The sequence below is a fragment of the Oxyura jamaicensis genome, chromosome 3 (assembly GCF_011077185.1).
Source record: "Oxyura jamaicensis isolate SHBP4307 breed ruddy duck chromosome 3, BPBGC_Ojam_1.0, whole genome shotgun sequence".
NCBI classification, from domain to species: domain Eukaryota; kingdom Metazoa; phylum Chordata; class Aves; order Anseriformes; family Anatidae; genus Oxyura; species Oxyura jamaicensis.
Genome location: NC_048895.1, coordinates 47,308,010 through 47,334,743, shown reverse-complemented (window position 1 = coordinate 47,334,743; position 26,734 = coordinate 47,308,010). Strand labels below are relative to the sequence as shown.

Sequence of the window (26,734 nt, the reverse complement as noted above, 5' to 3'; positions counted from 1 at the left end):
CTTGCTACACAGTAAAGTTGACTGAAAAACTTATGATTTATATACATATATATATATATATATTTCTTGATGGATCATTTTTAATGTAGACTAGTCCTTACTTCAATGATTTTTATGACTACAAACTAACCCACGCCAAGTCTTGGTAACAACAAAACCATAAAAACCCTCCATATTGAACAGAAGTGGTAGAGCAGAGCAAAGGCAAGACCAAATATTCATTGTGAGAGTCATAACAAGCCAAGAAGATAACAGGCCTTTAAAAAATACTTGTTACTAATACACTTCCAGGCAGAACTGTCAGTCATTATAGGTGGCTCTTTTTTTTTTTTTTTTTTTTTTTTTCCAGTATGACAAAAAAATCTGTTTAACTTAATCAGAGATAAAAACTAGTTCACATATACTCTCAAAGTTCATTTTTTTCCCCACAGCTGTCATTCTACTATGAAAATATTTGCTGCAACAGAAGATGCCTATCAGTTGGTACATCTCTTTGCAGAATTTGTAGACTCGGGGAAAAATGCACTACATAGGAAATGTTAAAATACCTTACACATATATAAAATATTCTGTAAAATCAAGCACAGCTATTAAATCCATGTAAATGCGCTTTAGCGAAAAAATAAATAAGAAGTAGCATTAAGAAGCTCACACATTTGCCTTGACTTAGCCTGAAACTCTGTCCCCAGCTTACCAGATTTAAATTGGAATGCACCCCTTTTATCTCATTATTCATGCAGAATGTGAGATATGGATCATTAAGCTGGGCACTAATTTGTTCGTAAACTGCACTCATTCATCATTACTTGGCAGTGAGAGGTTGATCAAGTCAGTTGTGGAGCACTTCTCTGACCCTCCCATGAATTGTATATTTTCTGCATGAGTTAAAAAATTCTCTAAAAGTTATTTTAATAGTTTTAGCAGCTGTTATGTTAAGCATGACTATTTTTGTGTTCAGTTTAGTCGCAGAGGTATCTCTCTGTCATATTTACAGATTATCTTCCCTTCTCTGGACCTATATGTTTGGTATTACCTTCCACATCACGTATAAGGGGTACTTTGTATATTGTTCTTTCCAAAAAGATATATTTTGTGCACTATTACCACAAATCACCCCTCAGAGCCTGGTGTTCCACAGAATAATGTTTCTTCATTGGGGACAACACAGTTTTCAGTAAGTGTTAGTCAGACTGTGTGTATAGAAGGGGGTTACTGTGAGAAGATCAAAGTAGTAGCTAAGAGATTCTTATATTTCCTTCTGACTGGGACACATCTCTCCAAAACCATATTAAACATTACAGCACAATCCATTTGCCACACTTAACTTGTGCCTCAGATGATTGCTCACGATGAAGAAAAAATATGCTCAATAATTTGGTGGGCGAAGAACTACTCAAATCCACAGTATGAATCATCATCATATTTTGTGCCAGCTATGTTTTTATAAATAGGAAGCCCATTGTATAGAAATATATTTTTATAAAGTGGGTGGGTATGAAAACATTACAACAGATTGGGAATTAAACACATTTCCAATGCAAAAGTTGCCCAACATTCTAGTTATGGAAACTTCTGTTATGGAAATTTTAGAGGGACTATTTTTTGCTTACTCATAGACCTCTTTTTTATTTGTTTGTTTGTTGTTGTCTGTGTGTGTGTGTGTGTTTTTTTTTCTTCCAGCTTATTTGTAAAAATATTAGCATATTAGAAGTTAGAGATAGGAACAACATAAGAAATTACCAAGTTTATCCACTAAGCAAAATTATTTTGCTAGAAGAAGCATCAGATGCTTATCACCTCTTAATATAGTTGCTTTTTTTTTTTTTAAAAAAAAAAAAAAAAGCTAAAAGAAACCATATGTTATATTTTTTCCTCTGTAGTATACAAGCGTTCACACTAAGAAGAAACATAAAATTTGGTCTGTGTATTGAAATGTAGCAAACAGCTGATTTACCTGATTTTTCAGAAGGAAGAGAAATGTTGGGTTTTGTAGTATCCAGAATAACAGCCAACCCTGCAGACAGTGATGGGAGGATGCTTGAACTGAGATCTATGCGAGTTAGACTTTCAGATTCTCTTTCCAAGGTTTTTAGAATGCCTCCAGCATGCTTATTTTCTGCCTCGTCATTCTTCTGACTGCTCTTCTGTGGACTCTGAACAATATGAACGATACTCTGCTGGGTCAGGTCACAATTCTACAACACAAAAACAAAATCCCAATAATTAATAAAACAAACTATTGTGGCATAAGGGACAAAATCCCTTTATCTCCAATTTATTATTTGTTAAATAGTCTCTAAGCCTTTTTGTGTAGAATTTCAGTGTGCAGTAATGGAGTTTAAAGGAAAGTGACAAGTGTAAATTGCTAGAATTAAGATCACTTGCATTGCCAAAAGGGTCACAACACTTACAAAAATTCTAAACATTTAACAAGGAAATGGTGGACCAGAGCCAACAGCTCTAAATAAGTCTGGTTTATTGGCACCGAGTAAAAACTCCAGAGAGAACACTATTAAATCAAGTGCTAAGTGTATTCAACACATAGAATGCATTTGTACAGATAATGCTCACACCCAGTTTTCATATAGTAAGGTAGGGTCAAATTGACAATCACAAAGAGTTCATGACCAGGCTTCTCTTCTTCTTGTAAACAGAAACAGGGATGGTGATGCTACTGATAAAAACGGATACCTATTTCTTCTCTTTAATGTAATTTTCAATCTAAGTCTGTGTTTAGATGTCATGTTTGCTCTAGTCTCTTCTGGTTAAAATAAGAGGATTGTTACATATTAGCCCAAGAGGTCTCACATATACACAAGTACTTCCTCATTCTCAGTTCTCATCATAGAGAGACTTACAGGGAGGGACTATGTATCAGGGAGTGTAGTGATAGGACAAGGAGTAATGGCTTTAAGCTAAAAAATGGTAGATTTAGATTAGATATAAGTAAGAAATTCTTTACTCTCAGAGAGAGTAAAGAGAAGGTGGAGAGAAACTGGAACAGGTTGCCCAGAGAAGTTGTGGATTCCCCATCCTTGGAGGTGTTCAAGGCCAAGTTGGATGGGGCTTTGTGCAACCTGGTCTAGTGGGAGCTATTGTCCCTGCTCATGGAAGAGAGTTGGAAAAAGATGATATTTAACGTCCCTTCCCACCCAAACCATTCTACGCTTCTACAGTTCTGTGACTCAGTCAGTCCTTACAGATCTTATGTCTTAGAAAAAAGCAAGCTGAATAAGGATCCTATGAAAGGTTTATCTATGATAAGTCAGGATAGAAGTCACATTTTACTTGTCGTTTCCAAACACAGAATAGGAATGCAAAATGTTACTTTAGAACTAGCAATTACAGAGCTTTCAGTTGACTTATAATTAATGAGGGGCTTTCAAGAAGAACTTGCATTGATCCTTCCAAAGCACATCTTGCAGCAAAAATTGTTCTATTTTGGGTGATACCTCCTGGTGATCCAGACCTGATTTTCCACTGTGATGAGTGAACCACATATAAATGTCAACCTACACAAAAATGAGCTTGAAATTCCCTCAAGAAAATACATTTCTAACTGTTCTCAGCATCATTAGGTTGGTGATATCTGCACTGAAACATCAAGAAAGATAGCAGAATACATTTTGGAGGAACAGAAAGAAAAAAAAAAATGAAGCATTTGTCTACATATCTAGAAAATAATTTTGATTTTTTTAATAGTTTGTATTTGCAATTATTACATTCACATTTACTTGCAAAAGATTCCTCTACAGACATTTTAGTGCTGTTTATAGCTTTCTGTCCCACCTTCTCTTCTATTTCTTTTTATCTCCTGGTCTCATAATTTCTATTTACTGGTTTTACTTCACAGAGTCTAGTACATTATTACTCTGTGTTTCCCTCTCCACCTTTTCATTCTTATGTAATGCAGTTCTAAAAGGTGAAAATCTGTTTTTTTCAACTTGAAATTTCAATAACATACTCTTCCCTTAGTGAAGCAGTAATCAGCCAGTAGAGATTTTTCAGAGCAAGGACTCTGCAGACTTAATATTCAAATAAAGTAGCTGTTAGATTTAAATATTATGTTGACATTAAAGGTCTCCTTTATGTACAACTCGTTGTCTCTAACATTTTCATAATATCCACTTAAATAGATTAATAATTTTATTCATTAATACAAAATCAAAACTCCATTGTCACTCTAAATCTTCTTCAGCATGGAATACTGCATAATATTAGAGTATGGAAATTAATAACCTATGAGAAATTAATAATGAAATTAATAACCTAAGAGAATGAGGAGCTCCAAAGTGGTTTGCTCAGTTACAGCTGGAAATACAAAGGGAAATAGGTATATATAAAAACTTGCAACTTTGAAAACCCCTTATCAACTGTCAGTCAGTTAAACCATGTTTTAATGAGCATCTCTTCTGGCAGTTTAGCTTGCTTAAGCAGAGCCTGTCCTGCCTTTTTCTACTTTTTCTCATTGTCTACTGTCTTTCTTAGTCAGTGAGAGAGACCAGGATAAGAATATCACCAAACAGTTCCCAGACATAGGGTGATTAATGTTTTATAGCAGACTACATTTCATGGACAGCAGATGGGCTGGGTCCACAGAATTCAAGCTATTTCTGTAAGTTTTTAGATTTTGCCTTAGGTTACTAATGCAACACAAATCTAAGGTATAATTGTTTATGTCAATGTCACTTCCATTTTCTTCATGTATTTATTTTATGCCTCAGGAAACATTTCTTCTGAGAATACCTATTATTAATGATTCCAGAGATATTGCCTTAGTTGTTGATCCAAATTAATGCCTGCAATCCATACTCCAAAGAAAAATACTGCAATCAGATATATATTGCAGATTATGAACTATCTACTTCCATGAGAGCAAAGGGAGAATATCTACAAGTGATTAAACCCAGTATTAAGGACTGCTTCTTTGCAGAGGGAGGTTTCTGTCCAACTTGAACAAATGAATTCATAACAGAGGAAATTGAAACTTTTTCATCCAAACTGTTTTGCTTTCATATTCTTTCTGACTTCTCAAGTTGAATTTCACAAGGCTAAATCAGCACACCCTGAGTGAATAACAAGATATTCTTTGGTGCTGCCAGCTGTGGGCTGACTATAAAGCCATGGGGGAATACTGAGCTAAATCATGAAAAGGGAAGAGATGACTGTGTTTCAGTAACCCTGAAATCCTCTGGTTCTGACAGATTTCTGCTTGACATCTTTCTGACAACATTTTTTGATAGTAACATCAATACCAAAGGAAGTATTCTCAATTGAAAAAATACACAGCCCACTAGAGAAGTCATATTACAATGTATTTTAATTTTGAAATCTTTAATTTGAAAAAATACTAGAAAAGAGAATAATTTTAATTTGAAGTTCGATTTTAATTTTAAAAGGCAAATTTCTTCAGGCATTTTGTCCTGAAAATGATATTGAAATATTTTCATTTCATGTTAACCACTAGGGTTTTTGTTTTGTTTTGTTTTTCCAGTGGAAGATGAACTGAAAAAACAGTTCAAGCTCCACCACCTAAATTCCAGTTAAAACTCTTCCCGTTATCTGAGGAGCAACCTCCTTGACCATGAATCCCTGGGCCTGTAGCGTGGAATCAGTAAGTTTGCCTAATTGCTGCCTATTTAGATCAAGCAGATAGACTGCCTGCTGTCACTCAGCAACAGATTCACACAAGGCAAGTGCTCAAGAAAACGTATTTTAAACTCAAAGGAATGATCAACAAGAATCAAAATGCTGGCTTTCCAGGTAGGGTTTATTTTAAATAGAGCTGAATTTCAATATCAGCTGAGAAGATATAGGGAACATTTTTGTCTCATTAAACTGCAGAATGAATAAAATACTCAAAAAAAAGCTCTCCAGAGTGCCGATAGCACAACACACTTCTTCAAAGCAATAGGACCAATGTAAAAGTACAGGGGACACAGCAACTTTATTGGAAAAATCTTTTCTCTTTTCCCATGGATAGTGTAAAGAGACATTAAAGGTGACCTTCTAAACATGAAAAAAAAAAAAAAAAAAAAAAAAAAAACCAAAATGCACATTAATTTCCAAGAAGACAGAAAAATAAACCCACGAAACCTCACTGTATTGTTGCTGTAACCCTCTCACAACCCAAGGACAAAGACCAAGTCTCCAAGGCAGCAGATATGGAAAGGAAATCTGTAGGAAGGATAAAAATAAAATTTTTATTCCCCAATCTCAGATCAAATGACTCAAATATGATGAAAGCAACAGAAATGTATATATATATTATTTATTACATAGGGAGAAAAAGCTTAAATTTTAATACATTTCAAAATTGAGATTATGCAAATATATATATGTAATAATACAGATGTAATATTCACAACCTTTTGAACTATGATGGCCTAAGAAATAGGAAGCAAGATTTGCAAGAAGACTTAACATCCTTTATTTAACTAGTTGATAAAGAAAGAAAAACTAAATAAGCTTTTGGGCTTAGAGACCCTTAAAGCAGGTCACAGCAAGGGGAAATATGAAGGGAAAAATAATGACTCTACTAAAATAATGTAGCAAATCAGCACCCTAATCTGATATTGCCATATATTTGTGTGTTTTCTGTCTGCTGATTGGCAGTGAACAAAATATTGCTCCACATGGGCTGGGTGAAAAAAGCCAATGCACCACTGGGCCTAAATCACACACACCACTTAGCATTTAAATTCCAGCAATCTGAAACTACTTGCTATTTTATAATGCTACAGAATATATCTATAATTGACTTGAGTTCACCTTTTAAATGTTTTCAGAGTTATACTTCACTGTACTGGGTGCTGAACAACACTTCAAAATAGAAGGAAAAATAGATGTATTACTGAAAGTACACATATTCTAATAAATGTAATGCAAAGGAAGGAACCCCTTCACTTAGCGGAATCATAAAATCACAGAATATCTGAGTTGAAAGGGACCCACAAGGATCATCAAGTCCAATTTCCTGGGTCTCCAAAGGACCACCACCCCCTCCAAAAGAAAATAATTTTAGTGACTGATAAAGTTACCCATGCTGATGAAGTATAATGCCTTCAGAATTGTGCTAATTTGACACTGTAAAGAGTCTCATATAGAAAGACCTAATCTGATGTTAAGGTACTATAATTAAGATATAGAATCTGGTTCTTACTGTTTGAGAATGATGAAGACAAAATAATTATTTTTGCATAGCCAAATGAAGTTTAGTGAAATTTAGGAAAATGCTCCAGTGTAACAAATCAGGGCCATCCTATTACCTTCCTTCCAGAAAAATTCAAGTTCTGTAAAGTTGTCACGGTCCTGATTGTGTTTATCAATTGATAATTCAGGATTAGTGCAAACTGCAAGCATAGGAGCAATATTGATACATATTGGTACATGTTTTCTCTTCCCTGAGACTGAACTTTCTGAAGACCTCTGTGAAGAGTGTTTCTCTCACATCTGCATGTGCCAGGTGAATGGAAGAAACTCCATCTAGACTTTGTGAGGAGAGAGGATGGTCCTAAGTCCTGAGACATTCACTTAAAATAATAAATCATCATTGCTTTGAATTTCAGTGTGGAAAATTCCTCTTCCTGAAGCTTGCTTCTTAGCTTCTCTCAGGTACTTTTGTATGCAGTGTTACACAAAAAGGGTTAATTCATACACATTTAAAATAAGTTGTATTATTTTTAGCAAACATAACAATGCAAGTGGGACAACAGGGAATAGACAGCCAGATAGTGTGATTTAATACATCTCCCCCAGCTAATTGTCCCTCTGCGTAGCAGGAAGCCTTGACTTTATAAAAAATGAAATCCTTTGATTGACAGCATAAAATAATAGGTCATATACCAGAAAGTTTCTGCTCTGAATGACACTCTTTGAAGAGAAGTGCAGGACTTACAATTTTATAGTGACTAGTTCCTTAATGAGTTAATCATTTGCCAGAAATATTCAACCCATCACTCTTAAACTTCCTCAAACTAAATTTAAAGTTGAATCCCCCCTCTCTTCTGACTTAAGAATCACTTTGTATTTCACTTCTATCTTTCTCACATTGTAAGACAAAATTTGATGTTAATTTTGTAGCTCAATGGAAGGAACACAGACATAATTCTAGTGAGTAATTTTGTGGGATTATTATACTTTGTACACAACATAAGACCTTCACAATGCTGTACCACTGTTTGCAAAGAGCATTACTAATACCATAACATTATTAATGCCATAACTTTTCTTGAATACAGACCTTCTAGCACAAATTCCCAAATGAAAAAATAATCCTTAAACTAAGTAAAAATATTTCATTGGCAACATTTCAGACAGTTTGTAACATTAAAAATATGCACTAAGTTTACTGTTACTACCTTTAAAGTTCCCTGTAATGATCTGTAAAAGGCATAGAAGGTGGCCAAAATTTTTTGTATTATGTTTAGAAAGCTGTTAGTATGTCAACAAAGACATTAAAAACATATCACACTGATACAAAATGGAAAAGAAAAAGAGTAAAATGAACACAAAATTCAGGTGAAACTTTTCTCCTCAGTAAAGTAACAATTATTTTTGTTCTAGTAATTTCCTGTACTGTGTGCTAAAAACAACAGCTAAAACTGCAATTTATTTTAATATCTGTATAGAAAGTAATTGATCAATGAAAAGTTTATGACACTAAACTAAGAATGAATACATTGAAGTTTTTGTGACTGTTTGCTTTCCTCATAAATGCATTGCACCATAAATGATTGCACCTGATTATATATTATCTTCAGCAGTGAACTGCCTAATAGAACTTACACTCTGTAAAGGTGTTATCTTCATATGTTACCTGCATGTAAACATAAAATAGGAAGGCTCATGATTTGCAAGGCTTAGACAATCTTTTCCATTGCTCTGATTTCTTGTCAGGCCACACCAAAAAGAAGTAACAAGTGTATATTGTAAAATGCTTTCATGAATTACATTTTGGAAAAATTTTTCTGGGTTAAATGATAGCAATAGGTACTTAGTTCAGAAAAAAAAAAAAAAAATAATAATAATAATCATAACCCAGCACAACTAGCAGATTGCAGCATGCAGAATAGACTCAGGACTGTGGACTACATTGTTGTTTGAATAATGTAAATTTTAATTCTTAACTCCTCTTCCCTTTAAATCCTCTTAACTTTTCACAAGCTGTCAGCCAGGTAGCAGGTGCCAATCTAGCAACACTTTTCTGTTTTCAATTGGCATGTAAGGGAAACATTAGTGAGATTGTGAGGCATAAGCATAAAAGTGGCTTCACACTGACACCTCATCATGGGAGGCCAAATTATCCAGGATATAAATGAGACATAAATTGTGTCTGAAAAAGTAGAGTCACTCTGAAAATCTCCTAGAGAGCTCAGTTGTTCCTCACACTGAAGTGGAGACTGGTGGCAGCTATTGGGCTACAGAAAGGAATTTGGGAATTTCCTTCTCCAAAGTGTACTGGAAAAATTAGTTTATATATTTACAACTGTACTGTGGAAAGTAAAATTTCATATGAATTTATTGCCTAAGTTTAATAAGCTACAAAGATGTATTTCAATTACTTCAACTAGTGACTCACAGTCATCTTTTTCATGTGTTATGGCCAGTGTCTGGTACTCATTGTAGCCAAAGAACATTTGAGTCTTCTACTTACCCCTGTGTATACATTTCTTCATCAGTTAGAGCAGTAGCTATGAAAACAGCCATAAATAAAGCCCAATGGACATCCTGTGTAGGTTTACTTTGTAACTTGTTAACCCACTGGTATAACCATGCACAAAAAGTCAAGTATTTTCCAGAGTTTTCCCTGATTTTACCGGAAGGCTTGGTTTTAGTCTTAGTGTTACTATGGCAGGTGAGAATGGTCCTACAGTTGATTTCTGTCAGATATCCTGCCTATTAAGCAGGATAAGCAAACCTGCTGGACATTGCTAGAAAATCTATGGAGTGCAAAAAGTCTAGCAGTACAGCTGGCAGCTAACTGGATTTTACTTTATCGTAGAAGAGGCTGGGAATAGAGGTATCGTTACAAAATTGTTGTCTTACAGATTCTTCACCATCTCAAGCTGTAAGAAATGTGCCATATCAGAAAATGCTTGTATGTATCAAGTTGATCTCTTGAAGAACACCAACTAACACAAACAACAACAAGCATAGAAGACAAGATGAATGTTAAAAAGATATAAAGAATTAAAATTGCTGTAAAATGAGATTTTTTGGGGTTTTACTTTTAAGCAATCTGCATGATTTTTCAAAAAAAAAAAGGGGGGGGGGGAGGGGGGCTAGCATAAATGGAAAATATGAAATGTGTGAATCCAGACTCATCCTGCTAAATAACTAACCTGTATATTAAGTTTGCCACTATAAAAGGGAGGTTAGAAAGCCTTGTTGAGTCACAGATGAAAGATGTTTCTGAACATCAGAACAAGAGAATAATGACCCATGAAAAAGATAAAACCTGCCTTAGGAGAGTGCTTTTATCTTTGCCTTGAAAATAAATAAATAAATAAATAAAATAAAATCATTTTATTTATATCTTTACCTTGAAAATAAAAATAAAAATAAAATCATTTTCCCCCTTAGGCCATTCAATTTTAAGATAGAAATCTTCAGTGATATATCATCAGCTATGATAGGGAAGTTTAATATCCAAATTATTAAGACAAACACGGTTCTTAAAAATTAATTTGAAGACATTTCATATAGTTACTATTTCTCTTCTACATATATTCAGTTTGCAACATAACACATGCTTTTTATAGATATGTCACAGATGAGTTCTAACTCTTACTTTGAACATCCAAAAAATCTGGAATATTCAGATCTTTTCACATGGATAAGAAATTTTAAAATTTGGATTCAGATGAAGATTCAGATTCTGATTACACACGAAAGACAAACATGAATTTATGAGCATTCACAGGGAAGGGACATGTGCTGTGAAATTCAGTCATACCAAGGCTGCAAAAATTCCTCAGATTATATCTGTATCAGCAAGTAATGCGGGCCAGCAAAAAGAATCCGCTCTCTACAGCAAAACACTTGGTAACAAGCACCTGACCTACAGCTGGGGAGGGAGGGAGAGGTAGGTTTTGGGATAGGTTGTTTCTGTTTTTGTTTCAGTTTAGATAACCTCTGGTCTCACCTTATTGACTGTATGCTCTTTTGCAACTGGGATTCAGTAGGTGAAGTCCTGAAATTTATCTGCCTGCTTAATTGCATTCAAAAGGCACCTAGCTCATTTGCTTTCAAACTAAAATGGTAGGGTAGACACACCATAATTGCCTAATTCTGAGCTCCAACCAAAGGCATCAGCAGACACATTTCATGTTATGTGAGGGCAAGGTATTTCCGTAATTAAAAAAGTATTATTTTTCATTTAAATTGATGCACATAACAACTGGTAATTCACAGACTTCTTTGCAGTGATTTGCTGAACATTACATTTATCGAAGTTTATAAATAGAGACTGAAGGAAAAAAAATAAAGGTACCATACAATGACTAAATGAAAATTATTAAATATATTTTGCCTTCTGTTCAGAACAAAACCCTTCTGTGTAAAAAAGATCATTTGGCCATTTTTCTTACCAGGTGGAGATTTGACAGGTTTTAAAGCAATTCTTAAGAATTTATTTCTACTGATGTATCTAGTAAAATCACCATTATGGTTTCTTGAGAGGATCAGACCTGGTTAGCTTACTTAGATAAATAATATAAGATAAAAAAATATAAGATTATTTTTTTTTACGTAGATAAAAAAATATAAGACAAATAAAAAACACTAAAAATATTTTTTAATATATGTATTATTTTTAAAATAATTGTCTTGTTAATGGTTGTGCTAAAAAAGCATACAAACTCCTGTGGACCTACCTTAGCAATGGGAATCAAGGCTTATAACACTTGGACTTGGAAACCATTTCTGTTTTACAGCACAGAGAGAAATTTTAAAGCTGAAAAACATGTAATTCAACCACGAAATAAAAGGAAAAAAGAAGAAAGAGAGAGAGAGAGAGAGAGGAACTAGACAAAGCCATTGACTGCCACGCCGCTACACTTCAATAATAAAGAGCATAGGGACTACCAGCAAGGCTTCTAGCTTTCTGTGAAAGGGACTGTCATGTCAGAACACAGCAAGCATCATCCCTGTCTTTTAGCACTCTTTTTATCATAGTAGATGGGTATTCCAATGGTGATGTGCACATCTTTTTGTTAATTACTGTTTCATAGTGTGAGAATATTTCGTGACTTCTGCAAGGGACCAGTTTAACAATCCTGGAGCTTTCATCTCACTGAGAAGTAAGAGCCAACATTCTTCTTATCCCTGCAAGGGTCAACACTGTAACTTGTGGTGCTAAGGCTACATTTTCAGCTTCCTAAAGCACTTTGATCTCGTCCAGTCTCAACTGAGGACCCTCTCAAAAAGTTACTGAGAACATTCATGCTAATGACAAGCATATTTCTATGTTTGTTGTTTTTTCTTCATTTGTCTTTATCCTCTATGCCTTGAGTGGGAAAACAGTGGAACTGAATTCAACTATATACCCGTTTAGAAGCACATAGCTAAGAGGGATGTGAAGCTTAGAGTCACGTTTTTATCAGCGTGCACTCAAATGATGCTAGAGATGGATGGCTGCAATTAACAGGTTGTAAAACTGAAACCCTTACAAGAATAGGCTAAATTGTCTTCCATGCTTCAAACAGGCTAACACTGGATTTGAAAACAGAAAAGATGCAGAGGAAACAGGGACAGGTAGGTTTGCTTGGATAAGGAGGACTATGGATCTGGGAGCTTTCCCACGTTTCTACCAAGGGAAGGAATTTCCCTTATTCAACAATGAGATACTTGCGTAAGTATGGCAGGTAGATAGCTTTTATTCTGTAAATTTCAATAATATATTGCATATTTTATCTCTAAAAAACATGGAAATGTTTGAACCATATTAGCAACTTAATGGGAATAAGCTTGAAAACCACCTCTTTTGACTTTAAGATACACAAAGGGCTTCACTGTCCTGTGTTGACAATGCATGAAACCTCAAATTCAGAGACAAAATGTGGTACTTTAATATAGAAATGGAATTACCACTTGTGCTATAGTTTTCTTTACTATAAAACAGCAAATTGATTTTGTGAGCTTGAAATAAATAGAGAACTTGTCATTGTGATTCATCTTGACTCTGGAAGAAAGAACCTATGCAATATCGGTTTATGATTGCATATGGTGGAGGTGCCAAAGCTCCAGCGGCTGATCACTCATCCTCAGTACTGTGAAGTACTTCCAAGGATATACCACATATGGTACCTGTAGTGCAAATCCAGACTGTCCATTGCCCCTGGTTTCTGAATGCCCCTCACCAGAACCATTCTGGGGCAAGGCAGCCACCCGGCCAAAACAGACAAGTCCTTTGTCACCGTACTAGATGCACTTCCAAACTCTTGCCTGGCCAATTAGTAGGGTTTTAGGACCAGAGACTGATGTTCCTCATGCCACAGGCAATCCCTTGACCACATCTGCACTTTGAGCACAGGCATGCACCTGTATCAGGTCTGCCAGTACGTGCCTCCCTCCACACAAAATTATGCACACCCATCCTCCCAGCTAAGAGCTGGGACATCTCTGCTTTAAATTATCACAGAGAGTTATGCTAACAAGTGCTAGTTCACAAGGTGTAGGAGCAAGGGACATGGACACAGCTGAGTAGTCATTGTGAGTTTGGAAATTCAATTGTCTGTGATCATCTGAGCATACAGGTAAGACATTTACATTAATACCACTCTTTAAAAAGAGCACGTTCCGTAAAACTTACTGCAAAATTACAACTCACGTGGCAAATCCTAGGTATTGATTAGGTATAACCTAATTGTATCTGACTTCCTTTTCTTTATTAATTTGGAATAGTTTATATTTCTGTTGGAACTTTTCTACATATAAAATTGTTGCTATTTTTCACCTTTAAAGATGCAACCAAAGGGCACTCATAAAAATTGTAGAAGTTTGCTCTGTAAATCTTTGTATCTAAAACACTTGCCATAAATCCTAAAAGATCATACAAATTCCATTATAGGAATTCAGTGTTCCTAAAGATGAGACTATCATACTTGTAAAACTCTGCTGTCATTTTCTGAGAACAATGACCAGTGACAATTCCCCCATTTTTACTGAGGAAAAAAAAAAAAAAAAAAAAAAAAAAAAAGTAAAAAATCAAAGAATAAATGGATAAATGTGTATTTCCCACATTATTTTCTAAACTCTTAAAATAATTGTTGTTCAATGTTTGCATTAGTCTTACTATGTCAACATTTCAGAAGCTGTGGCACAATAGAGACATAGTGGGATTAGGAATCCTCTGCCAGCCTCTCCCATCCAGGACATGTGCAGAACTAAAATGATTATCAGACTCATCTTAGTTTGGCTCAGTACAAACACTGATTTTCCAGTTATACAGAGAGTGTTGATATACTCACAATGATAAAACGACACAATTTACTGTTAAAAACTGACTTCTCATGATAATAATAATAATAATAATTTCAATTGGTTCCCCACAAGCTGCAGAAATCAGTGAGTGATAGAGATGAAAACATAGTTACACATATTTAAGTTACACTTGAAGGTTTCTCTAAATGAATGAACATATGCAAATCTTTGAAGCCCAGGGGCAGCTGTTCCTTGCACTCAGGACATTTACATAGCTTTTCAAGCTAATATTTAATCTAGTATTCAGTAAAACATCATTAATTACTTTCATAAATTTCTAACATCCTGTGAGATGTTTTTTTTTTCCTCTGAGCTGCAAAACAGAATCTTCCAACACCTTCCCCTCATATTAAGTGCAACAATTTTCACTGTACAGAGATTTTAAATGTAAGAAAAAAAAAAAAAAAAAAAAAAGTTGTCATCTTATTGCTTAATGCTGTTTTTTTGTAATGTTAAAGAACACAGAAATATACTGTGGAAGAAATAACTTGGGGGCAGCAGCAGGGAATAGGAGGATTCTGCCACAAAGGTCAATCAAAGAACTGGCATGCTTTGTAATAGTAACCTGATGAGAAGAGAGGAACTTCCACACTGGATCACCTTATATAGGTTTATCTAGCTCACTGTCAATGGCTTCAAGGGAAAATTATAAGTAACTGCTGAAGGGAGTTCCAGCAAAAATTGTCTATGGAAGGTTTATTTATTTATTTGTACCTAGCTCCTGTAATATTAGTGTGAGAATCCATTCATTTTCTACTTGTTTGAGATATTTTTATTATTTTTAGACAGATACATACTTTTATAACACAGCTCAAAACCTCTAGGAATCCTACTGCCCTGGGTCTTCCAATATGGTAGCTGTAACTATGTTTGTCATTAAACCACAACACTCGTGCTGTGAACTCCCTCTACACCATGCCCACAGAAACAGACGAACAAAAAATTCTCATCTACATTCACTTCACAACTGTTCTTCTATATATGTTTATCATGTCCCTTCACCAATTTCCTCTCTCACACAAACAGTTGAAGTCTTTCAGGATCTCCTCTTATAGAAAAGTTTTCTGTGGTATCAATGATTGTTTATGGCTAACAAATCCCACTGCGGACAGTATTCTGATCTGACCTTAAGCATTTGATCATTGTAGTAGCCCTGCCATATGTCAGAAAAAAATCCAAAAAGTAGTAAGCAGTGTGGCAGCATATGCAATGCAAATGTCCAGACTGAACTGTAAAACTATGTGGTGTAACATTAATGGATGATGCACCTCTGCTTCGTGGAATCTTCTTCTTCCCCTACTCTTGCATTTTATATTCATTTTCCCATTTGTTTAAATTAGACATAAAATCAAATCCCACATGACACAAGAATTCTACAAGAATGTTGCAGAAATACCTACATAAGTAATTTCTTTTATTGATTTGAACCCTTTGGGTCTATTTCATGGATTAAAAAACCTCCTAAATAGGGCAGCCTGCCCTGGCACCAGTCAAAGTAATTTAACACAAATCTATAGAAGAGGATTGATCTTACTGAGCTTATCTCTAATGTGGTTTACAAATACTGACTCTTAGTGTGTTAACTTAGGCACTCTTTGCTCTGAAAGTTATTTTTATGCCTACTCTCATACCAGATGGGCATGCAAGTATTTCATAAGAGATGACAGAAAAATTACATATAAAGTTGGAAAGAGGCAGACTAATATCAAAACAGAAAAAGAGGAGTATGGAAGTAATGAATTTGCCTGAACCAATCTCGTATTTCATGACCTCATCATGCAAAAGCTGCCTATCAATTTTGCAATAAGTAATAAATATTAAAATGATTTTTTCATGTCTTACCCAAAGCTTCAAATATAAATTGTTTTCACAAATGTTTTTTCCCGTAAGCAGTGAATGGTTCTTCATCAATCTTTTATCAAAAGCAATCTTGTTCTGATTTCAGTCTTATCAGAAAATCTTCTCTCTCCCTTGTTGTTCTTTTACTTTCTTTTTTTTTCCCTTTCTTGGTGGAAGTTACATGAATATCATTTTACACTTGACTGTGGATGCATCTCCATTGATTGGGAAATAAGAAGTAAATCTGAAGGATGTACTGTGACCCTGCAGAGCTCCAAGTAACAGACAGATATGTAATGATTACACTGTGCTTGGTAGTTACAAAGAAAAAAACACATGTGCATGTCCACACAAATGTGTTAATATTCATTTTTCCAATAAATTTTTAATTCTTGTATGAAGGAGAGCTAAAAATAATCTATTTAGGGGAATTACGTTAATGGAGACCTTTCTGTTTGTGTTTGAAACTAATAAGCCAGCAGTAATTGCAAATGTGTCTGTTTTACTCAGGACACTGTAGAGACCTGAAAAAAAAAACAGATCATTTAAAACACTTTGTCCAACATAAGACAAAGCTGTTTGTCTTTTGCTGCACATATATAAATGGAAATGGATGTAGATGAACATAAAACAGTGGTCACATACTTTATTAGCAGCAAAGAGGGTCATACCTCCATATAGCCAGAGTAAAAGAGCCAACATGCAGCTGGCTAAACTCTATTATGTGAACTTTCGTTAATGTTACAAGAAAAGAATCTGGTTGTGAACTACATTTTTCCTACTTCACATATCAGTTATCATTTTGATTATTTTGGTCTCTGAAATCTTTTTAAAAGCTTTAGTTATGAAGGAACCGCTGAACCTTTTGTTGTTGTTGTTGTTGTTTTCTCTCCCAAAAATACAATGAATACAGCAGGCAAGCCAGCCTGTGCCATGTAGAGAAGAATGAATAAAGCCTGATTTCCTACAGATTTTGTTTTCACATCCCACTGATCCTACTTTAACAAATACAATTTCCCTGTGCTTTCCTGTGATGGATTTCTCCATCTGTTTGCAACACTGTCAGGTCACCACCACATCCAAAGATCTTGCTGCATTTCTCTGACCAACCTCACACATCCTCTGACCTCACCAGTTGGCAGAATACAGTGTGGTTGCCTCAGAGCTGCACAGGTGGAGTGGCTGATCCTGCTGCCAGGAAAAGTGGACGGCAGCTGAGGTTTCCCTGTCCTCTTCTCAGTGGGAACATTTACTTTTTTGTTTGTTTGTTTGTTTTTCTCCTTTGCTGAAATACAGATTTTCAGGAATATTGTACAGATTGTTCATCTCTGAGATTCTTACCTACCCATCAAGTTTGACTTATATTGCCCATCGGTTTAGAAAGTTAATATACGACACAGATAGGTGGCTGAATAGGCAAATGGGTGTACAAAAGTAGTGCAGTAACAAATACCTTTATTTACAAAACAAGCCAAAAACTTATAGTCTAGTAATAGAGAAGCTGTAAATTATCTTCAACAGTAGCTAAAGAGGAAACAGAAGGCTCTGCTGCTTTTTGAAAGGTATTTCTAGTCACTGATTGTGCTTTGCATTATACCAGCTGGGTGTCTTAATTTGTTATGTCAAGTGTTTGTTAGTTCTTTAATTATGTCACCATGCTCCAGAATGTGATGCCCTTATATATTTTTATGTGTCATACAATGTATAATTGCAATTCCCTACACTCCCTGTGACTTTCCCAAAATTGATATGACATGTTATGTGGTAATCTATAATCAGTTAATGAATACTAAACAAACAAAACAAACTTAGAAAATTAAAGCATGCTGGGACTCCTGATTTTTTTAAAAAAAACAAACAAACAAACAAACAAACAAAAAAAAAACAATAATCTAGCCCTCGTGCTCGTGCATAATACATGCAGTTCAGAAAATACAGAGCCAAGTCTAGTAAATCCTTGAGCTACTAGACACTGCTTTATACTTAAGGGATTTATGTAAACACCATGTGTGATGGAGAAGGGAACTGAAAGGAGGAGGGATATAGGCGGGAGCACAACAGAAATTCACAGTATTCTCTAAGGGAATGTCAGCTTTAATACTTCTGCCCATGGAAGCTGTAAGAGACTTTTTGAATGTCATACCTGGGCACAAGCCCTTCCTCTGGCTCAAACATAATCATGCCCACAGTATGTGGATGCATTCTAATGTTGAGGACACAAGGCTTTAGCCAAGGAGAAGCTGATGTGTTCTGTATGCTTGTCTATGTACATGTCGTAAGGCAACCCAAGAGCAGCTGTAGTCACCACACAGATGCATAGCACCACAAATTATGTTTGTTTTTACAGTAACATCAGCTGAATTTGCTATTCTTCCTTATATGCATGCCTCTCTGGAGCCTGAAGTGGTCTCACAAAATCTAAATACCTCCTGGGGCTAAACAGGATGTGTCCTGTTCCCAAACCATACAGGAAAGTGAATCAAGGTAAAGCATCAGACCAGATTTAGCTGGCATATATACACCATCTACTAACACGCAGAGATACTGCTCTATATCTTTTGATAACCTTCTAGGTAGCACAGTCCAATCTGGGGACATGAATGCTGTGTCTGTTGTACTGATGTTTGCAATTACTATTTCCTCCTGTTCCAGCCCTCCTATGCACAACCTTTTTTTCTATTACTTGTCCAATGCAAGAATTATTTAAGACTGGAATTAAGACATTTCACTACAAGGGATCCTATCTGACTTTTTCATATCTTGATTTTAACCTTGCAGTTAGTTAAATTTATTTCATTTTTTCCCCCTTTCTCCTAGAAAAGAGCTATTGTCTATTTCATAGACAAATTCTCCAAAACTACATTATTTTCATATTTTAAAATGAAATATTGTAGATAGCAAAATCTAATAAAAAGAATTCTTAGCTCAAGATGTGACCATTTCCTTCAGCAAAAGTAACAAATCTTAATCGATCCAAATGCTGCATTATCAGCTTTCAGAAATAACAATCATGGCTGATTTGATTACAGGGCGAGGGAGAAAGATGTAAGAAGTCTGTATAACACCTAAGAAAGGGCTTTTCATTAAAGCCTTCTTTTCCAGTCAAAGCTGGAAAAAAAAACATTTTGGAAGGTTGTTAGAAGCATTCCCAGTCTCACTTCTCTCTTAAATATTGTCATGACCTCAGTCAGGTATCTTGTTTTTTGAATGAACAGACACTTAATTTTAATATATTATGCAATAGATGTTTGTCTCAGAAAAGAAAGATATACACAACTGGATAAACATTTATTTATGTATCCTTCAGATCTTAAAATAGTTTACTGTCTTCCTATTCAGACAATTATCTTTTAAATGTAGAGAATACAAAATCTAAAAATGAAAAAGTAATTTTGGATCATTTTCTTACTAGAAGTTGGCATTGAAGACATAATATGCTCAATTTTTTTTTATTATTATTTTTTTTATTTTTTTTCCCCAAGGAACAGAGCACTGAGTTCTTTATATAAGCAAAGTTTAAAGAATTATGAATACTAGTGTGTAAAGGAAAAGAAGATAGTATATTAAAAAATAGCAAAGAACAGCCAACGGGATCATAAATAGATGTCACAACAAATTGATAAAGATGTTAAGAAAAAAAAAAAAAAGAAAACTCACAAAGATCAAAGAGTAGTTTCATAAGAAAAATGGACTAAGAGATGAGAGATGAAAGATTTGTCAGTGCTGTCCAAATAGGAAGAGAGTGGTTGAGGTAGAAAGATATGACTAAATGGAAGTCTAGAAGGTCCATAGGAATTACGTTATAAAATCACTATTTTAGAAGGTCATGACAGCCTATTTATTGTGGGCACTCTTCTGTGACAAACTGTCAAAAAATAATATTTTTCCTAAAAAAATAATAATTACGCCACAGAGACAGAGGGCAGAACTTGAGTCCCAGAAGATGCTCAGGCTGAGTGGCACGTAGTGTGGAAACACACATATTTCTGCTATGAAACATCAGCTCCATGGGTCTATGCCAATCTGCACCAACTGATTTAGGACCCAATTCCTTCTCTTCATGATGTCCATAAAAAGAGCATAGACATACCCAATCCAATCTTTATGTAAACATGAAAAAACACCGCTTCTCCTCATTGGAAATGGCATTCCTAATCTTTCTTAATTCACAGATTTCCCCAGTATTTTTTTGTTTTCTTTTGTTCGTGGTTCATTTGCCATTTCTTCTTTTCATTGCTGAAGATATGAATTTTACAACCTTGCTTCCTTCTTGCAGTTCTAATGCACAGCATCACATAAAATTTGTATAACTGACTGAGCTTAGATTTTTCATTGTGGATTTGGATCTGTATTTTAGGCATCACAAAATTTGTTGACATTCTTATTTAAAGACCCAATGTGTCTCATGACCAAAAGATTAGAGATTAGGCAGCTAAAGAATTTATCTCAGTGTAGCATTCATCAAGTTTTCCCCTCCATCTGAATTTCTCTCTCTTTTTTTTGAGAAAGTGAAACACTTTCTTTATAGTTAGTGTTCTTTATTTTTCCTTACGTATGAATGTAGTGGGTTTATGTGGCAAGGTTTTGGCAGCAGGGGGCCATAGCGGTGGCTTCTGTGAGAAGGATCTAGAAGCTGCCCCATGTTTGGTAAGGGCCCCACTGCTGACCAGAGCTGAGCCAGTAAGTGATGTTGTTTTGCATCTCTGTGAGAGCAGATTTAAGACAGGCTAAAAAAAAAAAAAAAAAAAAAAAAAAAAAAAAAAAAAAACGCTGCACCACACAGCAGCTGGGAGAGTGAGGGGAGAGTGAGAGGAGTGAGAAACTGCCTTGCAGGCGCCAAGGTCAGTGAAGAAGGAGGGGGAGAGGTGCTCCAGGCGCCGGAGCAGAAGTCCCCCGGGGCCTGTGGTGAGGACCATGGTGAAGCAGGCTGTCCCCCTGCAGCCCATGGAGTACCACGGTGGAGCAGGGTTCCACGCTGCAGCCCGTGGAGGAGACCACGGTGGAGCAGGTGGACCTGCACCGACGGAGACAGCGGCCTGTGGAAGACCCCTGCAGGAGCAGATTCCGGGCCGGACCTGCAGCCTGTGGAGAGGAGACCACGCAGGAGCAGGTGACCTGGCAGGAGCTGCTGCCCATGGGGGAACCAGGTTGGAGCAGTTTGCTCCCGAGGGATGGACCCTGTGGTACGGACCCATATCTGGAGCAGTTCTTGAAGAGCTGCTGCCTGTGGGCAGCCCACGCTGGATCAGTTCGGCAAGGACTGCATCCCGTGGGTGGGACCCCACAGCACAGGGGACGAGAGTGACCGAGAAGGAGCGGCAGCGAAGAAGCGCTATAGACTGACCATAACCCCCATTCCCTGTTCCCCTGTGCCACTCGGGGGGAGGAGGTGGAAGAGGGTGGATGGGGGAGGAAGGTGCTTTTGGTTTCTTTCCTTTGTTTCTCGCTTCTCTAGCTCGTTAGTAATAGGCAATAAATCTTACTGTCTCCCTATGCTGAGTCTGTTTTGCCCATCACAATAATTACTGTGCGATCTCCCTGTTCTTATCTCAACCCTTGAGCCCTTTTCATTGTATTTTCTCCCCGCTCCTCTTTGAGGAGGGGGAGTGAGAGAGTGGTTGTGGTGGAGCTCGGCTGCCCACCTGAGTAAAACCACCACTATATTTTGCTTTGCATGTTCCAATACAGGATCCACAAAGAAGAATGTAATCTAATGTGGATAACTGCTGATGAAAACATACCAGATTTCTGTCTATCAAATTTACTGCAACTTGGACAATGAAATTTATTAAGGTTAATAGTTGAAATGTTTTTTCATGTAATCATATATAGAGCTATAAGTAACTATTACTCTATGAACATTTCAAATGTTCAATGTAAATCAGACATCAAAATGTTCAATTGACTGCTGAAGAAATACCGAGTAAATTTATAGCAGCAGTTGTGAAATTTTCAGTTCCTAGACTAATTAACAGGTTTATCTCAGCTGTATTCAGGAATATATGAGTGACATATAGTATTTTGAATTTTAATATATTATTTCCCTCATTTATAATCAGACTAGATATACCTGAATACAACAGGAAGATACTAGATCAGAATGTACTTCCCTTTAATAAACTGTTATTACAAGAAGCATTGGCAAATATATCAGAAAGGGAATTTCAATTTTTCACTCCACTCAACTTTAAAATGGTGTTGGAAATGATTGTCCAAAGGAGCATGTTTCTCAGTCAAATCTGAGACTGATATCATCAGAAAACAGATGGAAGAAATAAGGAAATCATTTCCATTTTCACATCTGTGTTCTAGTCCATAGTAAGGTAGATCACAGAATTTGAAGGAATAATTCACGTACTTGGTTTTGTTTCTTTTTTAAACCACTTGGAAAATCTAATTTGTATATTATCTGTACACATTTTGTGTATTTTCTGCATATAACCATACTTTATAGATACCTGATAAATACCTACCTCCAAATATTAGTCTGTAAAACTGTATTCATTAAAAAATACCTTGGTGCCTCTTCTGATTTCTGATCTAATACATTTGAAAACCCCTGTGCCCAAAGACAAATATGAAGAGATTTTCAGCTGCACACACTGGGAAATTAATTAGTAAATATTATACAATGCATGTATTGTCATGCAGTAGCAAACTAGTATGGATTGCAACTGGTTTGTGTGTTATACAAATTTTAGTAGTAGAATTTTTTCAACAAAAGTTTATCAGAAGTTTTATGTGAAATGACAGCAGCACTTGGACATAATAAAAAAGAAGTGGACAAAAAATGAAACAAGTAGTGCTTAATATTAATGTAAAAAAGTAATAAGGAATGCCAAAGATATAAAAGGAAATGTATTTCATGGGAGAAAGAATCAGGGTCTTTATAAGTATTTTGGAACAAAAAGGAATCCAAAGTGTGGCATAAGCCCACTTACAGAGACAAAAACAAATATTAATAATGCAAAAGAAATGCACTTTTTTTCTCTATTTGGAAAAGAGAAGAATGAAAAAGTTACTATATCATATAAGAATGAGGAAGTAATTTCCATCTTATTAGCATCTAAGCAGTATGTTGAAACACCTATAACAGTTTAAAATATCAAAAGACTTAGATAGTCTAGTCTCAAGGATTCTAATGAAATAGTGAAGATCTCTGACTTCCTTATGCTAATTTGTGCATAACCATGAGAAATCATATTTTGTAATGCTGAAAATGAGATAGCAAGATAACCTGCTTGCTCCAGTACAAGAGAGGTAACTAACTGAATGTCAATCCAGAGAAAAAGAAATTCAAAAAATTTACAAAGGATGTATTTTAATTTAAAGCTTTAAAAATAGGCATACTATTCACATGGGCTAGCAAGACTTCACAGAAAAGCAAGTTTTGCCAAACAGAACATTTCTTTTTTTAACATGGAAATGAGCAGTTTGGCTGTATAACTCATCTGCCAGCAATGCAAACTGGCATTTGCAAAGCTGCCTCTCCTCCTCACCCTCTGCCTGTTGCAGCGCATCATCCCAGCAGCCTGTGGAGCTGCCCTGGGATCAGGATGAAAGACCTAATCCAAATCTGAAACAATACCTTTCCTCTCATTATTAAACTTTTCCTCACATCCTTCTCCAGTTCAATGACAGTTACATAAACCCTAATGAAAGGTTCGGAGCTGCAGGACAGAGCTGAGAATGTGAGACAAAAGGTGAAACGGCACATTCCTATGAGCTACCATTGCCAACAAAGCCTCAATTTCAGGGAACTACCACCTAACTCACAGCAGCAGAACATCATCATAAAGATCTGTTAGCAAATGGGGCTCTTCTAAGCAGTTTTCCACAGTCACCAGCACTAGGTCTTATGCCTTGCAATATTTTGATCAATAGTATGTTAGTAAACACACACTCTTATCTGATGACATTTCTGGGTGACATAAAAGTTGAAAGAATGCTAAACTGTGTGAGGCAAGGTGCCTAAATAGCACAAGCACAGATCAAACCTGCTGCAACTCAGTCCAATACAGCATTACACAAGTAGGGATAAAAATGCCAGGCACTCCAGCAGGAGGGAAAGCAACGATTCTGGAAAGAGTTTTAAGGTCTCAGAGAACAGCAGTAGTCCTAGTGCAAAGCTGTGAAGAAAGTCTTAACTGATCCATGAAAGAGGTACAATAATCAGAGGATAAAATATGGATAGAAATACAATTTTATGTCTGTATACAGTACTTGAGTAGATTACAATGGGTAAAGCTTTAATCTCAATTATTTTATATCAAAATATTGGAAGTATATAGGGAAGAAGTTTAAAAATGATTCAAATGGTGGGAAAAATGACTTAAAAATTAAAACAAGAAAGAGAGCTCAATCAGTTGAACTCCTCAAAAGCAAACTGATATATGACTTGATTGCATAAAGTAGAAATGTCAAATATATAGTAATATGTGGAGAAGTCAATCAAGCCATGGAGCGTAATGAGAGAGAGAGACAAAGAAAACAAATGGTTCATACATAAATTGGTTCCCTGTCTTAACAGCCACTCTGTAAAGAAGTACCTGGAAGCTGGCAGCCAGACTATAAGGGCCTATTTTAATCTTACTTACATTAGATTTACACCAGTATTTGCTTAAGTTGTTTCTACAGAATTGTCAGCACTGCTGACCAAATCTTCAAAGTAGATCTATAGAAATTCCTCCTAAGCTGTTCAGGAGAAAAGGTACAAATGCAAACAGAATTTGATGAACTTGTTTTCTTTTAGAAGAAAGGTTGCTTCTAAATATGTAATGTAAGTACACCTGTTATATATACATGAGCAACAAAAGCATTTCTAACTTTTTTCAATATTACATATCTTTCTTAACCACACCAGAAGAATTTTAATGTTTTATAATTTCCCATAATACTAGTAATTACCACAGAAAAAAATAAATAGATGCATGTCTCAATAAAAGTGTCACAGTTTGAAGTTTTCTTTAGTCAGTGCTGCACAGCTGTGCTTTTCTAACTTCCTGATTGACAATAATTACCATTATCATGATCTCTCAATATGACCAAACTGTTGCAATTTGCTTTGGTAATGCTAACAAACAAAATCCCATGAGACATAGCCTTATTCTTCTGAGTGATCAGCCCAACCTAATTTCAGGAGGAACCCTTACCAACAGATGCCTGCTCAGCCCACCCATGCCCTCCTTTGCACTGTTACGGTCCTCTCTGGACTCTGTTCTGAGGACACATAATGAAGGAACCAGCTGAAAAAAAACTGACAAATAAACAGAGCTGGTTTTGCTGGATTTGTGTTTTACATCAGATCACAGAGGAGTTCTGCCTCAAGAGGTGACCACTGTGGCACACAGCTAGGAGCAGGGAAAACAGCAGGGAAGTAGCATGAAAGGAATCAGCTAGGTCCGAGTGGCCGTGACAAGCTACAGCTCAGCCAGGTCACGTAACTGTGATTTCTTACCCATATGACATCCAGCTTTCCCTTTCTCTCACTCAAGCAACCTGCCAAGCAAACTCTCTTGAGTTTATAAACAGGTCTGTCTTGATTAGCTTCTAGTCATGGTAGCTATGGTTATCTGGTAACTGCGCAGGAATCTTTTACCAATATCACTTTTACCAACAGACTTATGTAGCTTCTCCCATTAAGCTGAATAATGGTGCTTAACATGTGTACATCCTTTAGAGTTACAGCTTTGTAGCAGAGAACCAGCTGAGAGCTGCTGCTGTCAGTTCCTAGCACAGCACTGTATCTGACCATATCTCTCAATCAACACATTAGCAAGTTTAACAGCAATTATACTACCGCTTATCTAAGCTCTTTAAACCAGCATATATTGCCCATTACTCATTTGTGGAAAAAAAAACAAGATAGAAAAGGAATGCTTTCTATTTTAATTATTTGAGACTTTGTTTCTGTTAGCCATATTTAAATCAGAGAATTAAACAAGGCTAATACAGCAATAAAAACATTGTATTTTTCAATATCCCATAATGTTCAATTTTCTTAAATTATAGTTAACTAGGGTCTCATTACAGATTACAGGCAACTGTAAGATACTTGCAACTTATGGCTGGTATCTAACAAAGAAACAAGAATAATATAATTCTGGATTTTTATCCTTTTTTATATTTTATTTTTTTCCTGTAGCTCAAGACTCCCTGTATGAGAAACCATAGTAATATTTTTGTCCCTATCTACAATGAACCAATAGGTATGACCCATATCCTTATTACCTACTTCCTGAATCATTCAGTATCACCCATCCCTCTGCTCCAACATTTAAACTTTTCTTGGAATATAATGAGTTGTATATTTTGTAAAGAGCAACATATAAATATATTTTGTAAAATAAAAACATTTCCACATTCCTGGCATAATCCCTTAACATTTGCACTCAGCATGATTCGGCAACAG

The 26,734-nt window shown here is 35.8% G+C and overlaps 1 protein-coding gene across 2 annotated transcripts in view; it reads right to left on the bottom strand.

Moving 5' to 3' along the window:
- The window catches only part of PRKN (parkin RBR E3 ubiquitin protein ligase), a 743,993-nt gene that overhangs the window by 498,563 nt on the left and 218,696 nt on the right, over positions 1 to 26,734 (bottom strand). For both annotated transcript variants that reach the window (XM_035323308.1, XM_035323309.1), the window contains exon 3: positions 1,955 to 2,195. In XM_035323308.1, coding sequence (XP_035179199.1) covers positions 1,955 to 2,195 — 241 coding nt within the window. The remainder of the gene's footprint in view (positions 1 to 1,954; positions 2,196 to 26,734) is intronic.